Source organism: Garra rufa, chromosome 23 (genome assembly GCF_049309525.1).
Source record: "Garra rufa chromosome 23, GarRuf1.0, whole genome shotgun sequence".
Lineage (NCBI taxonomy): Eukaryota > Metazoa > Chordata > Actinopteri > Cypriniformes > Cyprinidae > Garra > Garra rufa.
This window is the reverse complement of record NC_133383.1, coordinates 34,176,236-34,188,027: the sequence shown is the minus strand read 5'-3', so window position 1 is coordinate 34,188,027 and position 11,792 is coordinate 34,176,236. Positions and strand designations below refer to the sequence as shown.

Sequence of the window (11,792 nt, the reverse complement as noted above, 5' to 3'; positions counted from 1 at the left end):
AAAGGTTAAGCCATTTCTAAAGCTTTGGGACTCCAGCGAACCAGAGTAAGAGCCATTATCCACAAATGGCGAAAACGTGGAACAGTGGTGAACCTTCTCAGGAGTGACCCGCCGGCCAAAATTACCCCAAGAGCGCAGTGACGATTCATCCAAGAGCTCACAAAAGACCCCACAACAACATCTAACGAACTGCAGGCCTTTACACCTGAGATGTTCAGCTGGGATTAGGACTTTGCTTTCTGCAGACCAGTCAAGTTGTTCCATGCTGACTGAATCAATAATTTCTATTTGTACCTTGACTTATACACCGATGCATTGTCATGTAGAATAGAAAGGGGTCATGTCCAAACTGTTGCTATAAAATTAAAAAGCACACAATTCTTTAGAATATCATTATATGCTTAAAAATTAAGATTTATACTCATAGAAATTACTAAAGTAGTCAAACCTGTTTGTTAGAAGGGGGTGTCCCAATACTTTTGACAATATAGTGTATAATATAGTATAATATAATATAGTGTTTAATTTTACTGTCCTTAACTCTTTTTTTGTTTGTTTTGTAGACACAGGGGCTAGGAATTAGTCCTACTGTCCTGGCAAGTTGTGGACGGGGTGGCACATCATGCTCTGCCATGGTTAAAGATCTGGCGGTAGCAGTGTTTGGACGAGAGATGTTGGCCACTCATGGGCTGTCTGGAAGGGCTGGTAATGCAAACAAAGACACTACAGCAAAACCAGCTCTTGACCAAGACAAAGTAATGCTCATCTTGGGTGAGTTAAATGTAATTTTTTTCTTTGCACAAATATTAGGGCTGCTCTTGTTACAGTTACAGTGCAAAATGTTAATCATTGATAAGTAAAATTGCATTTACAGACACAGTACAGAAGAAATTCCCAGAGGTTCCAATAAAGTTCATCAGGGCAGCACTCAGAGAAAAATTAAATGATGAACACAAGTTGCGAGTAAGGTAATAATTAGTTACACAGACAAACACACACACACACACACACACACACACACATTTTGTTCATGTTTTATGGGCACATTCCATATACACAAAGGTTTTATACTGTACAGACTACAAGCTTGTTTCCTCATTGGAACCAAAAAATGTCCCCACAAGATAGAAATGTGCAGGTATTATTTTACTTGTGCATTAATGCATTTTTTTATGTCTTGCAGGAAAATGGAGTAGATGCCACCTTCTGGCTTCAGCAGATGGCTGTGAATTTGACTACGTTTCTCTTTTTTCTTTGAAAGTTTCAATAAATTAAACAATTTGTGAAAATACATTGTTTCATTGTGAAGTTATTTCTCCTGCATGTATCCTGCAGAAGACAATTTGCAGTTCTCCTATATTTCTGCACATCTATCCTGCACAATAATCCTGCAGGAACTGTATGTTTTAAACATACCTGTAGGAATGTAATTCCTGGAGGACATAATTCCTGCAGATAATTGTTTCCTTCATAGAATTCCTGCAGGTATTCCTACAGGAAAATGAGCTAAAAATCCTGTAGGAAATCTGCATAATATTCCTGCAGGATTCCTGCAGGTTTTTTTTGTAAGGGTGTTACTGAATTATTTTATGAACAGATCAAACAAGGCTGCTGCAGAAACAGTAGTGTTAACTATAGTCATGGTGGTGCGGCAGAAATAGTCCAATAATATTACGTCGTTAGTTACAGGGTTTGTAAAAACAACTTATTTTGACTATATTTTGAAATGATAACATAACAGAAAAACATTTTACAACATCAAATCATCTAGCCATTTATTTTGTGTGTATACAGGTGCTGGTCATATAATTAGAATATCTTCAAAAAGTTGATTTTTTTCACTAATTCCATTAAAGAAGTTAAACTTGTATAATGTATACATTCATTCCACACAGATATATTTCAAGTGTTTATTTCTTTTAATTTTGATGATTATAACTGACAACCAATGAAAACCCCAATTCAGTATCAGAAAATTAGAATATTGTGAAAAGGTTCAGTATTGAAGACACCTGGTGCCACGCTTTAATCAGCTAATTAACTCAAAACACCTGCAAAGGCCTTTAAATGTTCTCTCAGTCTAGTTCTGTTGGCTACACAATCATGGCGAAGACTGCTGATTTGACAGTTGTCCAAAAGACGACCATTGACACCTTGCACAAGGAGGGCATGACACAAAAGTTCATTGCAAAAGAGGCTAGCTGTTCACAGAGCTCTGTGTCCAAGCACATTTAGAGAAAGAAAAAAGTGTACAAGCAATAGGGATAACCGCACCCTGGAGAGAATTGTGAAACAAAACCCATTCAAAAATATCGACTGCTGCTGAGTGGTCCAAAGTTATGTTCTCTGATGAAAGTAAATTTTGCATTTCCTTGGGAAATCAGGGTCCCAGAGTCTGGAGGAAGAGAGGAGAGGCACAGAATCCATGTTGTTTAAGGTCCAGTGTAAAGTTTCCACAGTCAGTGATGGTTTGGGGTGCCATGTCATCTGCTGGTGTTGGTCCAATGTTTTTTTTCGAGGTCCAAGGTCAACGCAGCTGTATACCAGGACGTTTTAGTGCACTTCATGCTTCCTGCTGCTGACCAACTTTATGGAGATGCAGATTTCATTTTCCAACAGGACTTGGCACCTGCCAGGGCCGTGCACAGACCTTTTGAGGGGCATGTGCTGAAACTGAAAAAAAGGGCACCCAACCCCTCCACCACAAAAAAAAAAATAACACAATAATATTCTTATATTTAATTAGTATTAATAACTTTTATACAGATAATATATACATGCATCAGCACATTCGGCAGATAGCCATAAAATCAAAATAGAAATTTCTTAGATTTTACCTAGCTGACAAGGATCACTCGGTTGCTTTGTGTCAAACTCAAATGCAGTTACACCGCGGGTTTTTGACCAGCAAATGTGTGCAATTTGTCCATCATTAAAACGACGACATCACATTACGTCAACATCACACCGGTGTGGTGAAGCATTATATAAACCTTTACAGACATACTGGTGTTTATTTCATAAAGACAACTTGCACTTATTCAAACAACAAGATATTTTACCGTTACAAGACGAAGACGTTCATCTGCTTCTGCTCTTTGACTCTGACTGATGTGCTGAAATGTAAGTTCGTGGCGCTCAGGGGGCAGAGTTGTGAAGTTTGACTGACAAAAATCCCCCCAAAAAAAGGGCACTTCTGAGTGTAATTACAAAAAGGGCATGTGCTCTGCACAGGTTGAGCCCTACCTGTGCACGTGCCTGGCACCTGCACACAGTGCCAAAGCTACCAGTACCTGGTTTAAGGATCTTGGTATCCCTGTTCTTAATTGATGCTGCTAAAAAGAGCATTATTTTGTGTGTGTTGTAATGCAATGTGTTTATGCAGTTTGAGGTTCAAAAAACATGTTATTTTCCACATACTGTACATTATTGTTGCTCTCCGCCCTGCCTTTCTAAAAGAAAAACTCATCGTTGATGGCGACGGAGGTGTTCTCTGATTGGCCAGCTATCCGTGCATTGTGATTGGCCGAATAACTTGATGGAAATGTTATGCCCCTAACTATGTTGTGATTCTCAGCGCGACGAGACAGAATCAATAAAACCCATTATAAACAAGGCATTTGTTGCATACAGTGGGGACATAACTACTGATTATAATGAGTCATAATGTCTTTTTATGCATTTTGTTGCGTCACGCAAACATAACTCCATGTCTGTATTTGCGATTGTAGCACGAGAAATAATAAGCACAATGTAACACTCCAAAGGAAACCGCATCATATGACCCCTTTAGATTATCTTTGTTATTGATATCCCACACACAAGCTCTACCAAATCTGCTTCTGGTGACACCATCTGTAGGACTTATTGGCACTGCTCTCAAATGTTAGTTTGTTCATGTTTCTCAGCTTATAACAAGTTACTGAAAATGAACCATTTTTACTTGTATTTCAGAGTTGATTAAGGAAAAAAAGGAGAATGAAGAATCAAGTCAAGTTGAGGAGAAAAATCATTTCAAAACTGAAGAAAAACCTTTGAGTTGCTCTCAAGTCAAACAGAAAGATTTAAAGAAAAGAAGAGAAGAGAAATGTTCCTGCACTCAGTGTGGAAAGTTTTTCACAAGAAAAACAAGTCTCGAGCGTCACATGAAAATTCATACTGGAGAGAAACCATTCACTTGTGCTTATTGTTGGAAGAGTTTTACACACTCATCAAGCCTTAAGGAGCACATAAACATCCACACTAGAGAGAAGCAGCACACATGTGATCAATGTGGTAAAGTGTATTTAGCAGCTTCAGGTCTGAGGAAACACTTGAAAATTCATACAAAGGTGAAGTCATTTGTGTGGTAAGGGTTTTCGGCATCTACAAAGTTTGCAATTATATGAGAATCTACATACTGGTGTGAGAGAATGCATGTGTTCAAGTGTGAAAAGATTTCTACTTCAGTCATAAGTGTAACAAGATATTTAGTAAGTCAGGAAACCTGAAAATACATGAGATGGTCCACACTGGAGAGAAACCTTATGAGTGTTCACACTGCAACAAGAAATTTAACCAGTCATCAGATCTGAAAATACATGAGAGGATCCACACTGGAAAATAAACGTATCATTTGACTGCATGTAGGAAGCATTTTATTCAATCATCTGCTATACACAGTCATGCAAAATCAATTGGTTTTATGTGTATATCTCTGACAGATTTACACATACTGGTCTGGCCAGTGTATACCCATCCCTACTTGTAAATTAGTAAGAGAGAGAGATCAGTGTCAGATTAGTTTTCACTTTTACTTTCAGTAATGATCATTTTGCTTAGAGTTGTGGTCAACTGAGCATAATAAAATTATTTTAGCTTTAATAGTTGAAAGCCATGATATTTTAGGCTTTGTTTTAAATATCTAAATAAAGCTTTTAAATGGAATTGAATTAAAAGCTTTTATTGTCTTTGTATTTTTCTGCATAGCCTACAGTGAAATTAGGAGCATTACTCCTGACTGGTGTTAGAAAAAACATGTATCACAGACAATATATGAGACTAGAGACTACAGACTGTACAGTATCATTATAAGTAGTATATACAATAATAGTGCACATTGAGATTTATATACATAGGCCTATATAAAGGTCTGGAAATAGGGGAGACGTGAGGGGACGGGGTCTGGGGAGTGAATTTCAAGAGGGGACGTCGTTTCAGTTCCAGCTGGATGTAGGCATGGCATTCTGGCTAATGCCACAGGGGCCAACAGTCTGCACTCTCCCCTACTTCAGACCCTGAGTAATATCAAAGACTATAGAATACCAAAGACATGTCACTCGTATAGTTTTAAATGGGGAAAAATGCAACGTTCATTATGGCATTATTAAGCCCCGCCTTCTTAGTGAAAGAGCCAATCGTTGATTAGTAAAGTCAGCGGATCACCGCAGCTCAGTGGTGGACAGTAACGAAGTAGTTGTAATTCGTTACTGTACTTAAGTACATTTTTCAAGTATCTGTACTTTACTGGAGTAGTTTTATTTTGAGTAACTTTTACTTTTACTTCACTACATTCCAAAGCATAATATCGTACTTTTTACTCCACTACATTTAATAAAACATGTCGTTACTCCTTATAATATATTACGTGCTCCGAGACGCAGAAGCAGTGTCTGATTAATGAACAAACTGATTCTTTTCAATCGGTTCGCAAATCTCCACAAGCGATTCATTCACGAATTGGACTGATCCAATTGCAGCTGTTCAAACTCACTGATTCAAATGAGCCGTTTAGAGCGAGTCTCCAGTCATCTGAATTCACAAATAAGAACCGGGAGATTGTGAGCGCGCGCGACTGATGCTGCGAAAAGTAAGATATAATGTCGAGTTTTAGGATTAATTATTGCAATTGTCAGTTGTTTGCGAACTAAATCTGCTGTAAAGGGTGATGTATTTAAGCCCGCTGAAATTATTAAATGCAGACACATCAACATCGTCTCTTTTTAGGTAAAAAAACGAAACATTAAAATATCACAGATTAAATCAAATAACTCATAACGTTACACGTTCATATTCCTCGCTGCTGTAACCTCAACAGTTTTATTAAAATGCTACGCATTTAGCCCTATGTGACGTCTGTTTTTATATTGTTTATTAACGGTATACTTTTTTATATTGTTTGAATCAACTAGCCTAGTATACAGAAATAAATGTTTATTCATAACCATACTGAAAATAAGTAAATATTGTTAGCTGATGCTAACTGTCTAGCTAACAAGCTTGCTGGTGCTAAGTTGAGGTAATTTTCAGATATGAAGTCCAAATATTTATAATCAACCACCGAGACAGATTACATCTTAGGGAAAAGAAAATATGTGATGTTCAGATGGTAACTACAGTAATTATCAAAGTGGGAAGTGATGCCCTCTGGGGACATTTGGCCAGGGGTGTTTTTACACCACAGACAATGTTTGAGAAAAAAGAAAAATATTATGAAAATATAATTACATTTTTCTTCCTAACTTCAGGCCTTATTCTCATATCATTTATAACTGTGCCGTTCCGCAAAATAACAAGCTTTAAAACACTTTTCTTACTGGTGAAAATGAGATGGTTAAATCAGTTTTCTCTCAGGTAACGTTACAATGCAATGTAAGCTTCACAGTGAACATTGTCAACGTAGACCATATCAACAACAAAAATCTATCTTGACTCCATATAGGCTAGTGGTTATTTTGGGAAAAACCAAGGCTTTATAGTAGGATTATAAAAAATATATATGCTAATATAAATTTATAGCCTTTATAAAATTGCAAAATATGTCAGTACTTTTTTACTTAAGTACCAGGGGCGGAGCCAGACGATGTAAACATTCGGGGCTTAGCCCAAACCTAGGGGGGTCCGGGGGCATGCTCCCCCGTGTAGATTTTTTCCCAATTACGTCATCTAAATGCACTATTTTTCAGGCTGTTTGAGATAATAGAATGCCTAAAAATAAACAAACAAAAAAAAAAATTCACCCAGTAGAGCCTACAACCTATTTTGAATTTAATTGTTCTCCAGCTGTAGTGAATCCAAAACACCAAAAATGTTAAGGATGACTCATTTTCACCCCTGGCAACTAAAAAGGGGCAACCATTATCTGACTTTTTAAGTTAGCCTACATAGGTAAAATTGGAATTTGGTGTAAACATCATTACTAATCTTAGGAGTTCAGTTCTGTTTATTTTGTGCTTAGCTGACAAATTTGCTACATCAGAATCAATGCCATAATAATTTAGGCTGCTCTACTAGCAAACAGCAAATGCTGCAGTGCCAAGTAAATGTGGTCTTCAATACTCTAAATCGAATAACAGGCCAACAAAATAATATTTACAAAAATTATATTATATTTCTTTGGGAAATAGCACAGTATGATAAACAACATGACCATATATTATTATGTTATGGTACTTTATTTGTTTGACTACTGGTCACGTTTCTCCTGACTCTTCTTCTCTTACTCATGCTCCACTCATCTCTGGAAATGTCTTCCACTGAAAGAAGAAAGTATAAACCAAAGAAAGTATAAGTGTTTCTGATCACAAACTTAAGATGCAAAAAAGATTAAATGCAAATCTTATTCTCTTACATTTACTTCTGGCATCTGTGCTCCCCTTTACTCATCTGCTCTTCACTCCTTACTGCTAAATGCAATTTCATCTCTTGTCCCTCTTCCAATTCACCTGCTTTCATATTTCATTTCTTTTCATCTCTATTTTCTTTGCTTTCTCCCTCACTCATCCCTTTCTTCTCCACTCCTCAAATCCAGACTTCCACTTGTCCTCTTCTCTCCTATTTCTCCACTCCTCATCACACATTTTTCTCCTCTCTCCTTCTCTTAACTTCTGCTTTTCACTTCTTTCTCATTCTCCTCATCATCTCTCCTCCTCTTGTCCTCCAGCCTCTCCTGCTCCACAGGTGTATTCGTGTCCTTGCCTCTTCACTCACTTATTCTTCCTCCTCATCACCAGACCATTATCTTTTATTTTCTCTCCTTCATTTACATTCTCCTCCATCCTCCTTCATTTTCTTTGCTTTCTCCCTCACTCATCCCTTTCTTCTCCACTCCTCAATTCCAGACTTCCACTTGTCCTCTTCTCTCCTATTTCTCCACTCCTCGTCACACATTTTTCTCCTCTCTCCTTCTCTTAACTTCTGCTTTTCACTTCTTTCTCATTCTCCTCATCATCTCTCCTCCTCTTGTCCTCCAGCCTCTCCTGCTCCACAGGTGTATTCGTGTCCTTGCCTCTTCACTCACTTATTCTTCCTCTTCATCACCAGACCATTATCTTTTATTTTCTCTCCTTCATTTACATTCTCCTCCATCCTCCTTCATTTTCTTTGCTTTCTCCCTCACTCATCCCTTTCTTCTCCACTCCTCAATTCCAGACTTCCACTTGTCCTCTTCTCTCCTATTTCTCCACTCCTCGTCACACATTTTTCTCCTCTCTCCTTCTCTTAACTTCTGCTTTTCACTTCTTTCTCATTCTCCTCATCATTTCTCCTCCTCTTGTCCTCCAGCCTCTCCTGCTCCACAGGTGTATTCGTCTCCTTGCCTCTTCACTCACTTATTCTTCCTCCTCATCACCAGACCATTATCTTTTATTTTCTCTCCTTCATTTACGTTCTCCTCCATCCACCTTCATTTTCTTTGCTTTCTCCCTCACTCATCCCTTTCTTCTCCACTCCTCAAATCCAGACTTCCACTCGTCCTCTTCTCTCCTATTTCTCCACTCCTCATCACACATTTTTCTCCTCTCTCCTTCTCTTAACTTCTGCTTTTCACTTCTTTCTCACTCTCCTCATCATCTCTCCTCCTCTTGTCCTCCAGCCTCTCCTGCTCCACAGGTGTATTCGTGTCCTTGCCTCTTCACTCACTTATTTTTCCTCCTTGCTCATTTTCAGACCTATCTCCTTTCTCCGAATTTAATAAATATATACATGTAAAAGCTATTAACCATACAGAAATTCTGTACATCTAACCTATTTAGTAAACATATTAAACATCTCCATTCTTTTGCTCCTTTTTCACTCTCCATTCTTTTCCCCCTACACACTTTCTTCTATTTCTTATTTACATTCCTTTCCAACTGCCGTGCCTCCATTCTTTCTCTCACAAACCCTCTAAATCTTTGCTCTCCTATTGTTGTCTTGATCAAGCATTTTTTGTCGTCTTCTATTTCTGTTGCGGCAACATAAGGCTGTATCGACGTGGCTTTAATTGAGCGAATCTGTCAATAACGCTGTCAGGGTTGATGTCATTCAAATTGTCCTTTTCAATTGACATGATGGCCAAGTCGTTGAGCCTGTCTTGACCCATGGTGTTCCTTAACCATGTATGAAGACGGCGCAAGGCACTGAAGGAGCGTTCACAGCTGCAGCTGCTTACTGGAATCGTCAGGGCAACTTGGAAGAGAGCCTTCAGGGTGGGAAACATGTCTTCATCAAGCAGTTGGAACACAGTGGAGGTGTCAGGGACTGTCTCTTTCTCCATCCTTCTATTGATGAAACTTTTAGCCACTAGGAGTTCTTCTGGCTTCAACTGAATCTTATAATGGGAAGCAAGGCTTTTGAGGGCTTCCTCAGAGAGAAAGGTCTCTGAGGTTGGGTTGCAAGCATGAATACCTGACATAAGTGCTTCTCCCAGACCTGAAAACCGATGGGTGAGTTCCTCTACCATCCTGTCCAGACATGGATAAAAAAGCTTTTGTCTGAATTCATCTGAGGTGGTCAGATTGGAGGTTGACCCACAGGCTGACTCCACCACAAAACCATCATATCTTTTTTGTTTTTGCCTGGGACCAACAGGGAGCTGGATCTCATTTGCCTTACATAAGGCCATGGCCCTCCTGAACACATCTTCACCACCAGAGTCTGTGCGGAGCTCTGTCAAAGTTTGAAGGACTGCCGTCTTGTACTGAACTGCTTTGCTCAAGTCCAAACTTTCCCCCTGCAGGTACCGATGTAGACCTTCAGTTATGCCGAGGAGTTTGGAAAACATCACAAGCATGTAGAGTGTCTTTGTCTTGCAGAGTTTTGATCGGATCCCTAGGGCCATGGATGTGTTCATGTTGCTGAGACACACTAAAATGGCAGAAAGGTTGTTCAAGACAGCATTGACAGACCTCACCTGGCAAGCCCATCTTGTTGTGGAGAGCTGCACAAGTTCAGATGGCCTTAATCCAAGTTGTTTCTGGATTTCTATGAACTTGTTGTGGTTCACAAGTGAGTTGCTGAAAAATGTGTACACATTCTCTAGCAGTTCAAAGAATGCGGTAGCTTCAGGTATAGCTTTGCATGTGTAGCACAGAACAAGGTTGAGTTCGTGTGCATAGCAGTGCACATACACTGCTTCAGGGTGTCGCTCTCTGAAGCGGGCTTGGACACCGCCCACTGCTCCACTCATGACAGATGCCCCATCATAGGCTTGTGCAACACACAGTAGGTCGCCCAAGTTGTGCGACTGTAACATTGCCTCTATCTCATCTGTTATGGACTTTGCATCAAAGCCCTGTAACTTCCGAAGCCCAAGAAAACACTCTCGCACTACGCCCTTTTGCGTAACAAAACGCACACAGACTGCAAGCTGCTCTGTGCATCTGTCTCTGGCCTCGTCTGCCATTACAGAGTACATCTTTGCAATCTTCATTTGCTTGATGATGCCTTCTGTGATTTCTTGTGAAATGCTGGTTATCATTTCATTTTGGGAATAATGAGAGAGGTAAGTGGTATGAGAAGGGGGAGTATATTCTTGTAGAAATGGGTCAAATTGTTTAAGGAGCTTCATACATTCAATAAAGTTGCCTTGATTCTGGCTAGATTCCTGCTCATCATGCCCCCGGAATGGGATGCCTTGTTTTCCTAAAAAGGTGGTTGCTGCCACAATACGGTGAAGGTACTGGCGCCTTTCTGAGATTTCTGCTGCACTAGCAGTTTTCAGCTGCTCAATTACATCCCCATGAGTTTTTGTGCTTTTAAAACTCTGCCAGCATGTCATGGTGGAAATGTGGAGGGAACTTCTTTCATGCTCCCGGAAGGATTCCAAAGCCCTCTTCCAATTTGAAAACCCAGAGCAACTGAGTGCATCTTTATTAGCGCGAATGTTTTGCCTTCCGTACAGGCGACATGAAAAACAAAATGTGCAGTTTCTGGTTACAGAATACTCCAGCCATTTAAATTGCTCAAACCATGTCTTGTTAAATGCTCTTTGTTGAGCTCCAAACTGGCTGAGGGGTACTGTGGGAGATGAACCTGCTTTGGGCCACTTTCCGGAGTCCCTAGATCACTAACTGCAGTTAATCCACCTGCTGTCCCTTGCTGTGATGCCTGTCCTTCCTCTTCCCTAGCTGACTTCATCTGTGTGACAAAATAGTCCCTCAAACACTGTAAAATCAGAAAAACATTAGCTAGCGAGTAGTGATGGGTGGATGAAGCATTATGAAGCTTTGGGGCTTTTTTTTTTCTATTTGTGCCGAAAAAGAGTGGAAGCTTGGGGGGCTTCAAACTCTGCAAACGCAGTGGTGTAAAACTTATAACAGCCCTTTTAGACTGGGGCCAAAACGCCACAATAACTCGCTGATAATAATTTAAGTCTTGTGTGCAATAAAAGTTCCAAAGACCTGTGTCTTATTATTAAATATGTATACTTTTTGTTCAGAATTGCTGCATTAAATATAGATGATGTAATATGTTACAGTAATAAAGATGAAAAACCGCACTCTCAAAGTATAATTTCATAGATTTATTGTTACCACGTCCACACAGACGCGTTT

The 11,792-nt window shown here is 39.5% G+C and overlaps 1 protein-coding gene across 1 annotated transcript; it reads right to left on the bottom strand.

Annotated features, from left to right (window-relative positions):
• Positions 1-9,196: 9,196 nt before the first annotated feature.
• Positions 9,197-11,017, bottom strand: LOC141299014 (zinc finger MYM-type protein 1-like). The gene has a single exon (XM_073829294.1). The coding sequence runs from the start codon at positions 11,015-11,017 to the stop codon at positions 9,197-9,199; it is 1,821 nt and encodes a 606-aa protein (XP_073685395.1).
• Between the last annotated feature and the right edge of the window lie 775 nt (positions 11,018-11,792).

What these genes read in the sequence shown, in the direction of transcription:
- LOC141299014 (XM_073829294.1), bottom strand. Translation starts at nt 11,017, where the DNA reads ATGACATGCTGGCAGAGTTTTAAAAGCACAAAAACTCATGGGGATGTA.